We start from the raw sequence: 19,452 nt of genomic DNA, 5'->3' as shown, positions 1-19,452 counted from the left end.
TATTTTTAATTTTAAAAAGACAACCATGAGATGTTACACTTGTAAAGTCAATACTTGTCAAAGAGTCCTTCTAGATCATCAAATGAAAACCACCGAAATGTACCCACGGAATTCATGCCCACCGAAATCAAAGGATATGGTATCTGCTTGTAATGTTGGCCTAATGAAAGGGATCACGTTGGCTTGAAGTAGGGTATACAAGACTATAAATAGGCAACATTGATCTCACTTTGAAACACAAGTGACACACTATCATTCTCGTAGCAAGGACGAAGAAAGACGAGACGAAGGAGGAGAGCTGCAGTAGAGGAAGTTTGTTCCCTCACCCGAGATCATCTTCAGATATGTTCACACGTGTGGAGGTCTGGTCTTGTGCTAGGGCATCATTGCGAAGGTGTATTGTTTGGGTTTACATGATAGATCTAGCCTCAATCTATGAGGCAGATCCAATCTCTTGAAGATCGAAGTATTGGAAGGGCTAGAAGAGCCTCTATCACCCTCGCACGTGCCTCCATAATCTGAAGATGACTGTAATATTTCGCTGCTCTTGGACAGTACATATTTTGGCATATAATGAAGTGAATCAAGCTCAACTCAAGACGCTGGTTCATGGGTGTGTCTAATTTGCAGTGGAAAGTGAAGGTGGAGGAGTCTAAAGGAAGCTGATCTCGACATATTTTTTGACTGCCATAAGTTTGGTACAGCTCTACTATACAATGCGAAGTTGCAGAAGGAGATTTAGTGTTTGGGTACATTTCAGAAGGTTTTTCATTTTGGTGTTGAAGGCTATCTTGTGTCTTTTGTAAGGATCTTGGAATTCGTAAATAAAGATTCTATAAGAAAGAGTTCAAGGGTTTTTCCTCTCAAGTTTTGGAGAGGTTTTTGCCCTGGCTTGGTGCCAATATCTTGTGTACTCGAGCATGATTGATCTTCTTGTTTTGATAGTTGGTTGATGATAATAATACATGTTAATAATATCAATCAAATCCAAAGAAAATAATATCTCAAGCAGTTATCATAGTTAAGAGAAACAGAATAATTGTATTGCCCTTATTTCTCAACATTCCTCTCATTAAGAGGAAGTGATAGACACAACATTCTTGTCTTCACTTGGAAGAAAGAAAGGGAGGATTAAGTAATCATCAGGCATTCGATACTCTTTGAGGATGTGTAGGGCATCCAAGACAAGAGTAAGCAAGAGGACCGATATTTTTTGAGGGCTGGGAACCTAAGATAAGAATAGTCCTAGAAGGTCATACTCAGTGAACACCCAGGTGGGTATGTACCTTGAGAGACAATGATGAAGGTGTCTATAAATCATTGGTCTCGCCAACATTGTAGTTCATGGTCTCATGAAGGGATGGAGTTGTTAGTCAAGGCCTTGCACTATGACAATGTTGATTGATATGATGCTATAATAGATGGATTGCAAATTTGGTTTCTCTTATGTGAATTCTTCAGAAATTGAAACATAACCAAACACCTTGTAATGTTGTATGAATACCTGCCTAGTTAAGAGGGAGTGTTGAAGGAAATGTACCTAGGTTCGGTCTCATAAATATACTTTTGATATTTGTATTTATTCAAGAAAATAAATATTATTTTTATAATATATGTCAATGAGTTTCTTGCTCATTGAAATAGGTCTAGCACAAGTTAGGTGAGTCAAATAGTCAAAAGAAAAATTTGAAGACCTTAAGGGCATGTTGCCCCATGTATATGTTTGTATAGAAGTCAAAGAATACTCCTCCAAGAAAAGTCAAGTCTCCTCCTAAGCAAAGGCATCATCAAAGAGTCTCCTTCAAGACTGTGACACCACCAAAGAAGCCATACGAAGTAAGCATAACAAGTCGGCCTGCAAACAGTCTACAAGTCGGTCTCGTAATCGGCCTAAAAGGAGGGACAGTCCTCTATATATAGAGGTTATCCACTCCATTACAACATCAATCAAGGAGCAATCTGCGAAGAAAAAGACAAGAGAAAGGGAAACAAAAGACGAAGAAGAGGCATCCTAGTGCAGCGGAGGAAGGAGGAGAAAAATCGAAGTGAAGAGGATTGTTTCTAGGGCTAGAAACAGTCAAACGTGTGACGAAAAGGTGGTTAAGTCTGCGGGTATGACAGCAGGGACAAACAATCCATGAATTAGTGTTGTTTCGGTTATAAACTAGACCTACAAGGCCTCCCAAGACAAACGAAGAAGCCTATCTCTCTAGCGAAGGAAAAGGACCCTAATTCTCTAGGGTACCTCTCACATATGCGAGAATTAGGGCTGTAGTGCTATCACACTAAGCCTACCACTATACATCAAGAAGGGACTCAGATGATCAAGAGAAGGAAGGAGGATCCTTAGGTGAAGAATATCAGTAAGTACAAAAGATAAGTATCTCTTCTAGAAGGTCTACTAACAATGGAAGGAAGAACGAAGTGTCGAAAGAAGGACGAAGTGTCGGGGAACAAAGTGACGAAAGAGGTGGACAAAGTGTCGAGGAAACATAGTGCAAAGAAAATGAAGGACTTGACTTGTGCTTGGAGGATCTTCTAGTCAAGGGTCTACGGTTTGGCATTGATCAAGAGAGAAGCTTCAATAAGAGAAAACTTATCAGAGGGTTTTCCTCTCAAGAGAAGAGAGGTTTTGGCCCTCGCAGAGAGCCAATATCTTGTGTTCTTGTTTTATGTTTTGATAGCAGTTTGATGAAATACACACTGATGCATTAATAAGAGAAGAAGAAGATTAAGTTAACAAAGACAAGAAAGTAAAAGACTTCACAAATTGTTATCTAGTCCCGAAGAATCACTCTACACCCAATTGCCCTAGATTCTTCAACACGTCCCTTCTGTGTCAGCGTCTACACAGAACTGCATCAATCCCACGCAGTCTCTACATCACCTCTATTGTGCACTGCACTGCTCCTCCTTCAGACCCTTCGCTGGCTGGAAACTTCAACTTTTTGCCTCCCGATCTCACAACCTAGCTCTCGGCTTCTAAAACTCAATTTACTCAGCAGGAATTCGAGCTCCCTCTAGGCTCTACGCTGCCACTATGTCAACTCTGCGTGGGCCAGCGTCAGCCTCTCTGGATGTCGTTCTACCCTCTCAGCCTTGTACTCCTCGACCAGGAAAATTTCCCTTCGAATAATATCCCTGCTCCTCACTGCAAAAGAGCACTTCGAATTTCTCTTCAACAGCTTCTCTACATCAGAAATTCAATCTTCTGATCTTCATTGGATGTGTTCTCCAAGTGCCCCTCAAGCCTCTTCTTATATCTTTCTGTTGGACAACCGACAACCCAAATTAACTTCTAATCAATGGCTCGGATCATTTTGGCTTGATCCTCGTCTTCTTCTGGAAGTTACACCCACAGTTTAGATTAATACCCATTAATTATTTTAATTCCCTAAGTTTAGAATTAGGGACCCATTAAAATAATTAATTATTTTAATAAAACTGTCTATGGGTGGAATTTCCCAAAACGATTTCTGGGTATTGGAGAATGCATGTGTCAAAGCCTCCCTGCAAATTTTGAGACTTAGAGCACATCTGATGCTACCAGAAATCAACAGTTTGTCCATAGACTTTTTGAAAGTCAATTTGAACAGTTGTTGGCTAAAAGTCTAGGTGTGTCTCTTGTTGAAAGGAAGAATTTCTCTATTGAAAAGGTTGTTGGGTTTTCCCCAAGTGGGTTTTCCTAAGGTAAATCTTGTGTTCTCTTTGTGCATTGTGATCTCTACTGTATTACTATTTTATGGTTGAATTTCTGAAGTATAAATGCTTAATGATATACTAGAAAAATTAAAAGAAGATCAACAACATTTGAAATAATTATCAGTTTTTAGAAATATTGTGCTTGTATCTATTGCACTAGAAAGATCAATAGGTACTTCTGGAAGAACCTCCTCCACCTGCATTTATCTCCAATCCCACCACATCATTCGTTGTTGTAGTTACTCCCTCTAAACTAGAAGGTTTCTCTGCTACTTGCTTTGGAATCTGCACTAGAGACCTGTTTCTCCCAAACATGCACCTAGGAGGTTGCTTTTGAGCATCCATCACTGTCAACTCGTACCAATTGGTTCTAACAAATCTAGAAGACGCCTCCTACCCATCTTCTAGATTTGAAAACTGAGTCCCCAACCTCAACTCAATCTTTAGAGCCTCGTGCTCAATTTCTGTCACTAACATTGATCCTTGATCTAAGATCCCCTTGGATCTACTTACAAGCTAGCCCTACAAGTTGTACAACTTACCCTGCCTAACACCAAGCTTGATTGTTGTGTCTTAGGTAGCTCCCTCTAAATGTATGAATACTTATCCTTTTTGGAAATTATGTAATGGCCCATCTACCATTACAAAAGAAATGTGAATTATTAGCATGCATACGATGCATGCATATGATAGCTACATATGCATGCATCACAAGCACTGCACTAGTATTCATATTAAATTATGAAGAATTTCCAACCATAGGATAAAAGACGTAATTGTTGAAGATACAAAATAAATACCTAACTCGCAAAAATACATTGAAATATGTATTTCAGTGTGTGTCGTCATCATAATAGGTAACCATAGAATATTATCCAAAATAAAAGATTAATACTCTATACTATACAAAATTAAAATGGAATATAAATTCTACAAATAAGTAAAAGGGACAAGTATAAATAAAAGAAATCAACATTTGAAAAAAGATACTATGCATGTTATAAAAATTTAAAAGAAAGAATATTTATATGTTATTTTACCTAACCCAACCAAATCATAAAGGCAAATTATAATATTAATATTATGGAGGGCGGTTGATATCATACGCGAAAGGTTCCAAAAGTAAAAGTAAGTCTGTCATCTTAAGGGAGACCACTGCCTCTAATTATAAATGCTTTACCCTCTTCATGAAGCCAACACAAAAGAGAAGTGGACATGCAACTGACTGAAAGTTCAAAAAGAGCCCTCATGGAAAAAAATAAAGGGAACAGAGACGAAGTAAAACGGGGGAAAAATCTCGGGAAAAGGAGAAAAATTTTAACAAAGAGTTACAGACAATAAAGACTGAGCCTTGGTTGTTCTTGAAGTTTTTGGGCACAGGGGGCCAAATTGCATCAATTGGGAATCATTCTGGAACTGAGTACCTAGGTTGTACCCAGTTTGGCAGGGAGGTTTTGGTCTTTTGGTAACGGGAGCAAATTTGGAGCGACGACAACCCGGAATCAACTTCAAAAGTGAAAGCCAAGTATGTACTGTGTATTTAATTGGTAAATTGTGTTTTAAAATATCACAGTCTGAATAATTAGCTTCAATTTGTCAAATTTGTGAATTTAATGAAAACAGCTATGTAACTGGATTCGTTGGAAACCCCTGTCGAATCCGAATCCTGCAAATTGGATACAATTCGATAGGAATTCGAATCCCAAAATCGGGATTCGACATGTCCGTACAAGATTTGTATGAATCCCGTACGGGCACAATGAATCCCAATTCTGGGATTCGAATCCCAAGAAAATGACTCAGAATGCAATGCTTAATTTTCCAAAAAAAATCACTCAAAAATGCAGATTTTTATTTTTCTTTCAGTTTGAAGTTTATCTATTAATTATGGAGGAGAATCTCTTGAATATGGAGGTAAAATATGCTGTTGATTTCAAACATTACCAAAAGATTTGTGTTGGAGGTAACATCAGTCTTGCACACTGGAGAGGAAGTGCCAGAGGGATGCATATGGAAAAGAAGACCGGTGGTTTAAAATCCCTTTGACAAAGTTTTCTTCATATAAATACTCTGGTATTGACATATCCCTCTTTTGGATGATGATGAAACACAGAGGTGGAGGGCATTGCACCTTCAAAATTTTGAGATGGTTACATTGCATTAAAATAAATTATGAATTATGAATCATGATTTATGTGACCACTGACATGTATTTGAATTTTGTATGTACTATGCATGCTATAGCCTATAGATGAAGATCTATGTTTGAAATCAATGAATTTGTATCATTAATTAGAATTTGTGTAAGAAATATCTAATTTTTAATATATATATAAATATATATATATATATATATAACGAATCCTACGTGTCCTGTTCTAGGCGGTCAACGTGTCCGAATCCGACACTCGAATCCCCGAATCCTACAAATCCCGAATCCCCGTGTCAGGTGACTTGGGAAAACAGTGCTCTACAACTCAACATCACACCCTTTGTCCTCCAAAGTTGATACTGAGAGAAAGTTCATCTTCAGCTCTGGGACATATAACACCTCTATCACCTCTAGAGATCCTCCTAATTCTAGCTGGAATAATTTTGTCCCAACCCCTTTCATTGCATGTATCATATTCATACCATATTTCACATGCATGTTTGAATCCATCTCAGAAACACTAAGGAACACTTCCCTCTTTCATGTCATATCGTGAGATGCCCCACTATCTACAAACCATGCATCTTTCATGACGGTCTCAAAAAGGCATGACACCAAGGTAAAGTTCCTCTCAAACTTCTCAGCCCACTCGTCCATCTATGCAATGGTTGACGTAGTTGTCTTTCCCTTGCCCTTCTTTCTATTTGGTCATTGATTGGCGAAATGCCCAAACTTTTGAAATGAAAAGCACTTGACATAGCTCATATCCTTACCCTACAAAGGTCCACCTCCACTCTAATTCTACTTGGGTTTCCCATTGCCCCTTTTCGCTTGTGCAGGAAGAGCAATCTCCTCTTTCTCCTCACCGATCCTTCGTTGTCCTCCAGTTATTGAATTCTCATAGATCTCCTTCTAGATGAAATCATCCCACAACCGGATCCAATCAAGAAGTTGTTGCCTAGCCAAGATTCCATCCACAAAGGTAGTCCAATGCTTGGCACATTCTTTCAAAGCACTTTCACAATCCCTAAATCGTTTACAGCTTCCCCAACACGTTAAAGCTCATCACGAGCCTAGTCGATCCTTGTGAAGTAAGATGTTACAGACTCAAACTTGTTCATCTTGATATTGCTCAATTTTTCCCAAAGCACCATCTTTTATGTTTTCATTTGTACTCTAGTAAAAATTGATTAGGGCGACACACATCTGACGTGTTGAAAACTTTCGTGTTATGTAAGGAATTATATGATCCCTTACACCATCCAAAATTATACCCATCACTTTCACATCCTTCTAATTGTGCTTGATTGCTTAGTTTGGATTTGAAGGAACTTGGATATCTGTGTTCACAAAATTCCACAAACCATTCATTTTTAAAACTATGGTTATCTGCTCCTTCCAAGGACTGAAGTTAACAACCCCATCCAACCTGTCTTCATATCGCAAACTATTCAGTGATGTCATCTCACAAATCAACCTTCGCCACAAAACCCTAGCTACAAAATTAGAAAAAAATGTTGTCGTAAAAAGAAGAAATTCGTTGTTGCAAACCCTAGTGTTCTTACATCTCTCCTTCAAAGTTTTCTAGAGCTTTGATACCATGTTATATTTCTTGCAAACGTAGCACACGACACTTAAATTCATAGTAGAAAAATTCATCTATTGATTTAAATGCATTGCTAGGTTCCTAACACAATAAAATCCAGAAATGTTGAAAAATGTAACCAGTGTTGGTCTTCATAATGTAATAAAATATAATTTTTATCATTAATATATTTATTATATTCATCATTATTATTTTTATTTCTTTTTTCAAAGGTATGTTCTTCATGCTTATAGAGTCAATTGAATCAAAAAGGATTTATGAAGAGTCAAAAGAAATGTATTTGAGTCAAGTCCCATTTGGATTTTTGTAAAGAAAAGAAAAGAAAAAGAATTTTATTTTGAGTCAAAAAGTCAATACAAGACCAAGTCAGCGCTCCCTGGACAAGTCCGCCTAAGTGGCAGTTATTCGACCCTCTTGGACAGTGATATATACAAGTCAACTCAACCTCTTGGTACCTCATTCATTCATTCACACATCACATCGATTTTTGTGCAAAAGACAAGAAGAAAAGGAACCAAAGTCAAAGGAGAAAGAAAATTCGGGTTTTCTAGCTTGTTTATGCTCACACATGCAAAGTTTCTGTGGAAACTCTGTGAATATTAGAAGTCCAAAATTTGTCCTTTACTGCAGGTCTGAAATTTATACGATTTGACCAGATTTCAGAAGGTTTGACCAGCGTTGACTTTTGTTGATTTGATTTGGAGGAGGGTTGACTTGGACATTTGTGGCAGTCTTGGTCTTGTTCTTGGGTCTTGAATATCTCATTTTGATCTCATTCTATAAGAGAAGGATTGTTTGGGTTTTCCCCTTTGTGGAGTTTTGCCTTGGCTTGGAGCCTAATTTCTAGTGTTCTTTGTCTCTTTGTGATCTTTATGCTTTGAAGTTTTGTATAATTGCTTGATGAAGAGAACATAAATTAATAAGAAGATAGCTAACATTCACAAGTAATTATCAAAAAAGAGGAATCAAGCCTTAATCTATCCAGCACTTGGTTTCTCAACAAGCAAAAGCAAATATAATGATTTCAATCATAATGACACAAACAGATTTTTACCCAACAAGTTTTCATTAAAAAAATCCAAACTTATGGGGGTTCTCACCCTAGGATAATGGCCCACTTGAAAAAATACAAAATATAATTAACCTCAATCAGATCTAGCATAGGTGCCCATGATCGGTGCCCGTTCTTTTCTGCAGATCCAGATCTGTGGCCTCTTTGCACTCCCTTGGACCCAACACACTTCTCACTAAAATGACGCTCTCAATCTTGTGTTGTTGTAGTATGTCTTTCTCTTCTCCTTAGCCTTGCTTTTATAACTTTACATTGACCTAAATCCCTAATCTTAACCCTAATCTCAAAGTGACTGACAGCAGAGACTAGATCTTGCTTCGCTTGAGATCAACAACTAAGATTAAAACTCACTAGAAAAAATTGTTTTACCTTTCATAACTTTCACTTAGCTCAATAAACCAACATATTAATGTGTTTTTTCCTAAGTTAGACTTCGACTAAGTTACATTAGCAACTTGCTCACACTACAACAAGTGTTCTAAGGAAAATGTGGGCAACTTCTGCAGCCACTTTTGAATACAAAAAATACCCATTTCTGTTGAAAAAATAAAATTCATAACATATAGAAGATATATCAATACTTGATATTTGCTCCTCCAACAGGAACAAGAACGATTTCTATGGTATCATACTTATTAGCTTAACAAATATATATATATATATATATTGCAAGAAATTTTTGCATGCAAATTGCAACTACTCGAAAATATCACCACTTTACCACCTGACTACATAAATGTTACGATGGTTTGACCATTCAAAAGCAGATCAGCATACCTCATTCTTTTTTATAAAATATTTTAAATGGTGGCCATATAAGATTGCAAAGGCTCCTTTGGAGGCAAGAGATCTTTGCATGGCAGAATTTGCAGCTTGTTCTAACCTGACAAGTGCCCTCTTATGATGCTTGTATAGGCGATTGGATTCTGCACAACAAAACAACTCATAAAATCAAGATGACTTCGTAGCCTTAACAAAACTTGGACTAATTTGACAGAATTGGAAGACAAACCACTTTCAAAAAGTTATGATAAATTTTGAAAATCTATAGTATGAGCTGAACATAGAATGGAGCATATAATACGGCTTTAGGTGCCCAGATGTTCTAGATTCCTATAAGTTCTAGCAAGTATTAACCATCTAGATGAATGATATCATGTAACAGGCTTTATGAACATGTGAAGGTAACATTTTTGCTTCTTCTATCAAGCTGGAAAACAGCCCTAATGCTGATGAGCAAGTTGCGATAAGAAGCTAATGCACTGTGTGTGTATCACAATATCATTTCGCAGAATATGTGTCTCTGACTCTGTTAAGAAACATACTGGAAACATCAGGGAAATATTGGAAAATATTAGAAAATATCGGCAAGCATCAACTTAGACCTGGAAAACTCAGAAAGGAAACTGAAAATATCAAGAGAAACCAGAGACGTTTGCAGCATTGCACTGTGTATTAATTAACAGCGTGAATCTTGCATTTATGTCTCCTAAAAGAGTATACGGTATGACTAAAACATGTTTGCCTCATATTAGTTAAGAAACAATTCTAAGCTGTTGAATATACACATAATTCAAATAGCAGTTAGCAACCCCAAGATGACTAGTACTAATGAAGAGCAGAAACCATTCTTAAGCAGCAACCTACGTCTGGATTTTGCACTGCCCCTATGTATTATGTCATTGAATGTTGTTCAAGCCAAGAGTATTCCTAAAGTTATCATCATAAATTTCAAAGGAAGAAATCTTTCATTACATAATAGATGGTCTCTCTCACTCTACTATTTGGAAGAACATCTCCTTTGCCTCAAACATAGTGCCAGGAATTCAACTGTTCCTAGAAGTAAACCGCAGCTGCCTGCAGGGAACAAAATGTGTCCTCTATCTAAAGCTTACTAGGTCAGGAATGAAGACGGTACCATCTTGACTGGGATGAGCAGAGATGCAAAGACTGATACAAGTGCTCCTAGCTCTTCTCTTAAAGCTCCTAATCCACCAACGATTTATTGAATTAATTCCCAAGGGCAATGACCCTAAGCTTATCACCAACTGGAGGCCAATTGTGTTGCTGGATGCTACCTATAGGCTCCTCACCAAAGCTCTACCTAGCAAAGGCCATTTTATGTTAGCTAATGTCATCACAGTATGGGAAGGAATGGAATGGTCACACACCCCAAGTTTAGATGCACTCTTTATCAAAATAGATTTTGTGTAAGCTTCTGACAAGGTTAAATAGTCATTTATCATTGTAATGCTTGGAGCACTTAGCTATGGCTCTTTCATCATCCAAGTCATGTAAACATTATCTACAAAAGCTTCAACCTATCTCTCCACTAACCACTACAAATCTAAAGAGGTGGGATTATTCCAATCCATTTGGTAAGGTTGTCCACTCACCCCACCCCTATACATCTCGGCCACAGAGGCACTTGGATATCTTTTAAACCATAAAATGGGTTTGGAGTTTGACCCTAAATAAGGGGACCTTCCTACCTAAGTTGGATCGAGGCTAGTTGGTTAATAGTGACTTTGCAAATGACACTTTTGTAACTATTTTATAGGATCAACCTTCCTAGGACAACACAATGGATTGTCTTCACATCTTTTGCCTTACCAAAGCCTCTACCATTCAGTGACATGAAACAATTGATAGGGAGGGCTAAATTGTGAGGAGAGACAATTGGCCTCACTTCACTCTTAAAGCATACTCCCTCACGAGAGCATTTTCTAGACTCATGCTCCTAGTCTATTTGAGACACCCCTTGCCCTTTTGCGAAGCACTCAAGGAGCAATGTTCCCAAAGCACTCCTTCATCACTCTCGTGAACAAAGGAAAAAAAAATTGTACTTGTAGAAATCAAGGCAAGGTTATGAAAGGTAAAATAAGTCATGGCTAGGGTTATTCTATTTTTCAATTCACTAATTTCATTCACCTTCATTATGATTTTAAGTAGACTTCTTGCTAGTTATTGCAAAGCAAACTCGTGAGAACTTAGAAAAGGGACTGTAGGCAGGCATAGCTACATTCAACTAACATTAGAGAGTCGAAGAAGTAGGCTTTATTACCCATCCACATATATGGGTAACCTTAGGATATATTTTCTTCCTCCTACGATGCAGTTTGCCAATGAATGGCCTCTACTATGGTCCGAAGATAACCAGCCTCGGCCTTAGATGCCTTTTGTTGAAGAATCTTAGGGCATGCATATCAAGGTGATTCTTCGTTACATGATAACAATTTGTGAAGTATTTAAACAATTTATCTTTACTTCATTATTAGCATGTGTTTGTTAACTTCATCAAAAATTCTATCAAAAACAAGAGACAAGAACACAAGTGATTGGCACTCTGCCAAGGCCAAAACCTCTCCCTCTTAGAGAGGAAAACCCATGCATAAATTCTTCTTATAGAGATTCCATTAACGAATACCAAGACCATGACCCTTGACTCAATCTGCCTCTCCAAGACCAAGCCATCAATCCTCTTCATGTCAATGTTGAGATCATTGTCTTCGCTGCACCACAGAGATCATCACGATTGTGTTCTTTATTGTTGTTGCAATACCATGATCTTCATCACTATGGCAACACCACGATCTTCATCACTTCTGCAACATAGAGGCCTTTACAGTAGTATCACCAGGATCACTTGTTGCACTAAGATCCTCCGAGACAATGAGATCACATATATGTATGATCATGATTTATAATTACTGTGATTAGAATTAAGTCAAGATAAAGACTATGATCCTTATCACTATTCATCGAAGTATGTTGAGATTGCCTTATACTAGATCTTAACACTGTGATGACATAGTCTCCTTCTATATGTATGCCGAGGATCTCTTCACCGAACCCTTGTTTCATCATCGGGTCTTGGAAAGATTGTAATATATATAGAAGAGACAACGTTTGACATTATCTTCATCGAGCCGAGAGAGTAGATCTATCACTGTTTCCAATGACTGGTCTGCTACAGGAGTGCCATCGAGATCTTGATGCCAACACTGCTCCTTGCTATGCCGAGATTGTCTAGCCTTCATGCCACCTCATCCAAGATCTTCTCTCCTATATCAAGCGAGATCTAGCACCTACAGGTATGCCGAGAATATACCTCTATCTGAGATCCTTGCATCTATATGCCGCGTCCTCATTCATCAAGTGATCATCAAGTGGGTGACTGTGTTTAGTGTTCCTTCCCATTATGTCGAGATTACAGAGATGTGAGGGCTTTACTATGCCATACGAGATCTGGTCTGCCTGCACCCAACAATATGATAGACCTGCACCAATCCGAGGTTTGTACCCTCCTTCCTGTAGTGCAGATCTACTCCTATACCCACACAAAAGAATGCGAGATACTTGCCTGCTGTTTGCAGATACCCTAGCCCACTGTAATGCGGAAAAGATCAGGAAAAAATCGATGAATTCAATAAATAAAGATATACACATATATTGAAAAAAAAAAAACATTTTTCATTGATATTCAATAAAGTCATGTCCAAACAATGCATAATATCGATAGATGTCCAAAATATCATGAATGAATAAGTATTTCATATATGTTATGAGTCCAAACATGATCCAAAGTATTGAGTCCTGACTCCTAACCAGTGACTACATAGAACCAGGAGCATCTACTTCTAAAAGTTTCTAAAATACTGCATACTAATCAGTTAAAAAGCAGTAACTAAAATCTCTTGATTGTTGTTGAAATGATACGATAATGGTTTGGTACTGAAATATCTGACAGAGCACATGTTGAAGCTAACACTGGAGCACATTGCACACTACACCTCTATTACACTACGACTCTATTACGCAGCGTACACTGAAATTGAAACTGAAACCATGCCTCTATTACCTTCTCAGTGTATGAGTTGCAGGCTTGAGCAGTGAGAAGAGAGTTATGGACCGACATTTAATTTTTAACCTAACTAAACCATGCAACGAAAAATGCGGGAACCCTAAAAGTTAAAACCCTTGCTCGCCGAGTTGAGGGCTGAAAATCGCCTCAGTCGCTTAAATCACAATTAATCAGTGAGTTGCAAGTCAAAATCATGTTGACCATGAGTCAAACTCGGTCAACGCGAGTTTGACTCGCCCAGAGTTGAATCAGATCGTTTGAGGGAAGAGCAAAGTTTGACTCGTGATTAATCGCGAGTGATCAAAGATTCATGTTTCACTGGTACGTAGGCTCTTAAAGAGCTCTTCAATACATGACATGACTCTTTGACAGTTAGATAAAAACCTAAAGACATCAAGAAGAAGTCTTTGACCTACTTTACACTTCTTGCTCATGAAACCCATGAGGCAAGATTTACAATAATAATTCATTACATCATTTACAAAGATCATGTCATTATGAAGACCGAACCTAGTTACACTTTCTTCAACATTCCCTCTTAACTAGGGAGGTATTCATAATGTTACTTGGACATTCTCAATCTGAAGAATTTATAAGAAGAATCGGATTTGCAATCCATGTGTTAATAGTATCATTTCAACGAACATTGTTTACATTTAGCAAGGCCTTGACTAACAGCTCTATCTCTCACTTAGATAAGAGCACACAATGTTGGCGAGACCAATGACTGATAGACACGCATCATCATTGTCTCTTTTAGGGTCATACCCACCCGGGCATTCTCCGAGTCAATGTTTTAAAACTCAGACTCCAACACCGACTCGACCGAGGGTCGACTTCGACTTCGACTCCGACTCCGACTCCGTATCCACTCGATTGGCTCGATTTCAGTCGTTGTAAAAAATACATTAAATATTTAATTTTTTTTATAAAAAAACATAATTTTAAAGATTTTCATTCATGTTTCCAAACACACAGCATTAGAATATAGATAGAAGACAACATATGATCAAAGCAGGTTCATGTATATATCCTTTTTATCAAAATGGCACCTAGTGCACTGTCCAATACATACATGATGACGATATAGAGAATTGAGATCAAAACAAAAACACATAGCAAATGATGCAAGATATTCTGATTATTAGAACACGAAAAATTCAATCCAAAAATTTGCACAGTAAGGATGAAATTGCTTTTTTCTTATTAAGCAGTGTCAATATGTTCATCCACTTCAAGTGGCTTTATTAACTTACCCTTAATCTCCATGTTCTATTTTGGACATCTGGTTAATCCTTCAATTTTGTTTTGGAGGAAAAGGAGGATGCATAGAGAAAAACATTTTTGTGCATGGGACATAAACTGTGCCTATTACATGATGCATCAAAGTAGTGGATGCCACATTATTCTATAAAACTTAGGCATTGTTGATGATATTTCATGGATCAGAACAACTATTGTAGAAGGTGTGGTGACAAGAAGGAGAAAATGAACAAATTATTGGATTTATAATTATATTAATTTGTACTTCATCGAACGGAGAGATTCTTCTATTACTGTAATTATGTTTGTCTCTAAATTTCCTTTAGGCTTAAAATTGACACCTTTGTGTCAATACTTTTCAAAAGAGGAGATGTGAAAGGTCGTGGTCTTTGTGAGGTCAGTGGGATTTGGTGATGTGCTATATGCAGCTAGTCAACTGACACTTCTGCAGCAAATATTGCAACTAACACTTCTGCAGCAAATATTGATGTCCGAGTTGTGTTTTAGAAACTATACATTTTGCAAGGTGAAACTCAGTTTTCTATGGGATTCAATTTCCGATTCTGTAGGCTCCTAGTCTATCATTTGGCAATTCAAATAGCCAATAATCAGAGAGTTCGTTTGCATGCTAAATGTCACAGTGGATTCAGTTTTCGAAAGAACATTGAATCTTTTGATTGATGATACTTAAGTTATTCCAGGCAATTCATCCGTAGCCTGGGCCTCTTTTTCTAACCCGGCCGGGTTAATGCTAGCTCGGCCAAGCCAGCCAGCTCGGTATTAACCTGGCCAGTCGAACCGAATCCAAAGCCAAGTCAATTTTTTTTGGCCTGGCTCGGACCAACTCGGCCGAGTCGGTTCCAAGCCGGCCGGTTTTGAAAATGGTGCTCTGAGTATGCCCTACTAGGACTAATCTCATCTTGGGTTCCTAGCCCTCAAGAATATCGGTCTTCTTGCCCACTCTTCTTTTGGATGCCCTACCACATCCTCAAAGAGTGTCGGATGCCAGATGATTACACAATCCTCCATTCTTTCTTCCAAACTGAAGACAAGAATGTTGTGTCTAACTCTCCCTCTTAACCAGGGACGAGTTCCAAGTTTCTCTTTACTCAAAAACTTGCTCGAGTTCCTTTACCCATAGGAACCTCCCAAAGCTCCCTCTTATAGAGGGACTCTATCATCAGTACTTTATAGGGTCTTCTAGTTGATTGACGATCCACAATCTCGATGTCATCAATTTCTTCACTTGTAGGGTTCAGCCATCCATCACTTTCCTCCGTCATATCATTCCTTCTCTCCAGGAAAGTGTCCTCCTTGGCTTTACATCTGGGGCTTCCTTCATAATCTCATTTGTCTCCACTTTTATTTAATAGTGATTGCTCTGGATCACATAGTTGTGACATCCTTCACAACTCTCCTTTCCATGATCCTGCACACATACCTAAACTTTTCCAAGAGGTCAGACACCAAAAACAAATCACATATTACCTTTTGGTGATGGCCTTCTTTCAATGACATCTTCTTGTAGGCATCAATCATCCTGCATCTATGTTGACACATCTCCCAATGATATCTATTGTCAAGGGTCCTCATATTTTCAGACTTCCATCAAAGTCTACTCATCATTCCGGGAGGTTTCCTGGTCAAGTCTTCCTAATCCTCTAGATGTTGACTGCCTTCGTCATGGTTGCATGTCTCACGATCTCTTTCATCCTCATGTCTTTTATTCCCAGGAACTCTCATAGTTCTTCAATGGTCATCAACTACCTCATACTACATTATGAGGACATATTATGTTGATTTCATCTAGTCTGACTTTCTGCATCCTTTCAGAGGGGGAGATCTTTTTCTTCTTGATCATGCTTGATCCATTTTATCTGCAACCACAGAACATGACATCACAATATCAAATACAAATACAATTATAATCATACATACCTTATTTTTCTTTAGGTATCTTTCAGCAGCTTCCTTGATTGAACGGTTCTTCAATCCCTTGATCTGCTTCATTCTTCATGTCATTGAACCACCATCTCATGAGATCCAAGAGTTGGAATTTCTGCTGAAACATTTGTTGCCTTTCCAGACTTGGAGATCCTCCGCTGAAATCTCTATCAGAGATCCTTCATGATCTAGTATATCCCCATCTGGCAAATGTTTCCTTTGACCTGGATGAACTCTTCCTCTCCTGCAATGTACAACGAGATTCCCAAGAGCTATGTTCTTCATGATTTCATATGAGCTCTTACTTCCATGATGCCATGATGCATCTTATTACTATGTTCATATCTACACGGACTTCTAATAGGATCCCTTTGAGAGGGACACCATCTCATTCATAATGGAGATCTATTTCTCCCTCTTTCCCTGATCCTTTCTTCAACTTTCTCCATCCTTCCTGTGATATGAGCATCTCTTTCATAGTATTATTTTCTCTTATCAACCTTTTACTTATCTGCACTTATATGTGACCTATTAGCTTGCCTTTCTTTATCTGACATAGGGAACAAAGACTCTTGATTGAGGTAACTTTTTTGTTTATGGACATTTGTCACCTTGCTTATTAATGATGATCATCTATTCATCATTTTTCTAGATCTCTTAATTGAGACCTCTTGAAGATGCTCCTTCATTCCTCCTGTACTTTAATTCAAAGAGTATGTCCTCTAGTACTTCTTGAATTCTACCTATGTCTCCTTTCTTGTTTCATAGAACCCTACTAGTTCTTGTGACTTCAAAGGAGACCTTGGTGTTCTGACTTCTCTAAGGATAATGACAAGGCTCCTTATTCTATGCAAGAACCTTTGACGACCCATACAACATATAGATCTCCTTGCAATGAAGTCATTTCAAAAATAATTAATGAAAAATACTTACTTGAGATGTGAAGATAAAATCTTCACCTTGATCATGTTGGAGTAGGTGTGTTGATGCTTCCTTTGGTTGAGATCTATGAAAGGCAGACTGCCTTCTTTCCCTTCGAACCATCTTCATTAATATATAAACAAATTGATGATATAATTGGGTAGAATGCAACATCAACTTGTGATTGCAAGTGTGTTAGCATTGATATCCAAAAACCCTTGCTTTTGTAAACTGCTTCCTATGGTTTCAAAAAGGTGTAGGCTTCAATTTTAAGATCCTCTGGCCTACCTTGATCTTGAGGCAATTAGATGATGATTACTTGAGACAAAGTCTCTTGCTGATATAGACAGTAACCCTTGTTACCACTGTTGTAAGTTGGTCCTTTGATCTAGGGTTTAGATCTTTCTTGCTTTGATGTTGTGCTTCAAAACTTGATCCCTGCATGTCTCTTTTCTGCCATTTTCCTTGACTATTGAACCAATCGCTCTGATATCATGTTGAAGAATCTTATGGCATGCATATCAAGATGATTCTTCGTTACATGATAACAATTTGTGAAGTATTTAAACAATTTATCTTTACTTCATCATTAGCATGTGTTTGCTAACTTCATCAAAACTGCTACAAAAGCAAGAGACAAAAACACAAGTGATTGCCTTTCTGCCAGGGCCAAAACCTCTCCCTCTCGGAGAGGAAAACCCATGCGTAAATTTTGCCCCAATCCATGGTCATCACCCTGGTTCCATAGGCCTTAGATAAGCCTCCTTTATCATTCAAGAACCCATGATTGTCCCAACCCCTGGAGGGCAATGAACCGCCCTACCTAAAAGGGGAAAACCACTGCCATATCTTACACATCATGCTCTTGTCCATTGAGCCCCGAGCAGTTAATGAAAGAAAATTCATAAAAGGCAAATGGAATATAAATAAGGGTGGAAAAATCAAGGTCGAGGCACCTCGTGTACAACGATTTCTCCCTACTACACATTACATACCCAGGTGTGGGCTTCCCCTTATCTAGCTACCCCTATGCCCCAATATGTGGCCCAGGATTGCCCTCTCATTCCCTACTCCATTCCACTTATTTATCACTTGCTACCCCCATTAGAGGGATGTACCTTGGACATACTATCCCCTTTAAGGGCTGAAAACACCTAATAAGGTACTTGGTTAACCCCCGTTGGAGCTTGGAGATACTAGCACATGCCAAAGCCCACTATGAAAGGGCATGCCATTATGAAGTGCCCAATTTGTTATCCATGATTTGTAAACTATTTTACACAATTATTTTAATGACTGGTTATACTGGAAGCCTAGGGAACACATTGGATCTTATGCAGGTTTACAGGTGGTTTACATTTGGTTTTGGTCTCCCTATACGGGATTCTAACCCCCAGAGATCTACATTGGCACATATAGGGTGTACATAGAGAGCCATTAGCCTCCACAACAACAGACAGCACTCCACGGACATTTATCGATGCTCAAAGACTACTAGTGATCCACTTTTAGGATGATGGTGATATGCTTGGTACATTATGCCCAGTATGCCCCCACAAAATCCCCACACTCTTAGCAAGTGTCCCAGGATTTGTACGATGTCATGGCAGCGTTCATTCCACCACTCAGACCCTTGCAAAGGATCTACAGGCATCTCTCATTCATATGGAGACCCATGGGGTCATTTATGTGCCCTCAGGCCCACTGGGAACACCACAGGTCTACTACTTGGAGAACAAGGGGCCACCCCCTTGTCCCTCATATTCCGAGGAATTTGTTCCTCAATATGGCACTTTAGGACATTATTAGGCATTTGGAGGGCCCCACGACATGTACATATTATTATTTGGCCCCTTGTGAGACTTACTTTTACACTTGTGAGCTAGTTTGGTGGGCTTGTCACCAACAGGGGTTTTATTTGCACATTA

General features: G+C 38.4%; 1 protein-coding gene across 8 annotated transcripts in view; it reads right to left on the bottom strand.

Moving 5' to 3' along the window:
* LOC149214292 (uncharacterized) overlaps window positions 1-19,452 on the bottom strand; it is a 264,915-nt gene that overhangs the window by 125,917 nt on the left and 119,546 nt on the right. For all 8 annotated transcript variants that reach the window (XM_089392260.1, XM_089392259.1, XM_089392264.1 and 5 more), the window contains one exon: window positions 9,310-9,458. In XM_089392260.1, the coding sequence (XP_089248386.1) occupies window positions 9,310-9,458 (149 nt within the window). The remainder of the gene's footprint in view (window positions 1-9,309; window positions 9,459-19,452) is intronic.

Source organism: Pinus tabuliformis, chromosome 1_1 (assembly GCF_031772625.1).
Source record: "Pinus tabuliformis cultivar Carrire ecotype Pingquan chromosome 1_1, CPIR1, whole genome shotgun sequence".
Taxonomy (NCBI): Eukaryota; Viridiplantae; Streptophyta; class Pinopsida; order Pinales; family Pinaceae; genus Pinus; species Pinus tabuliformis.
The sequence above is the reverse complement of the archived record's forward strand: the minus strand, read 5'-3'. Positions and strand labels throughout refer to the sequence as shown.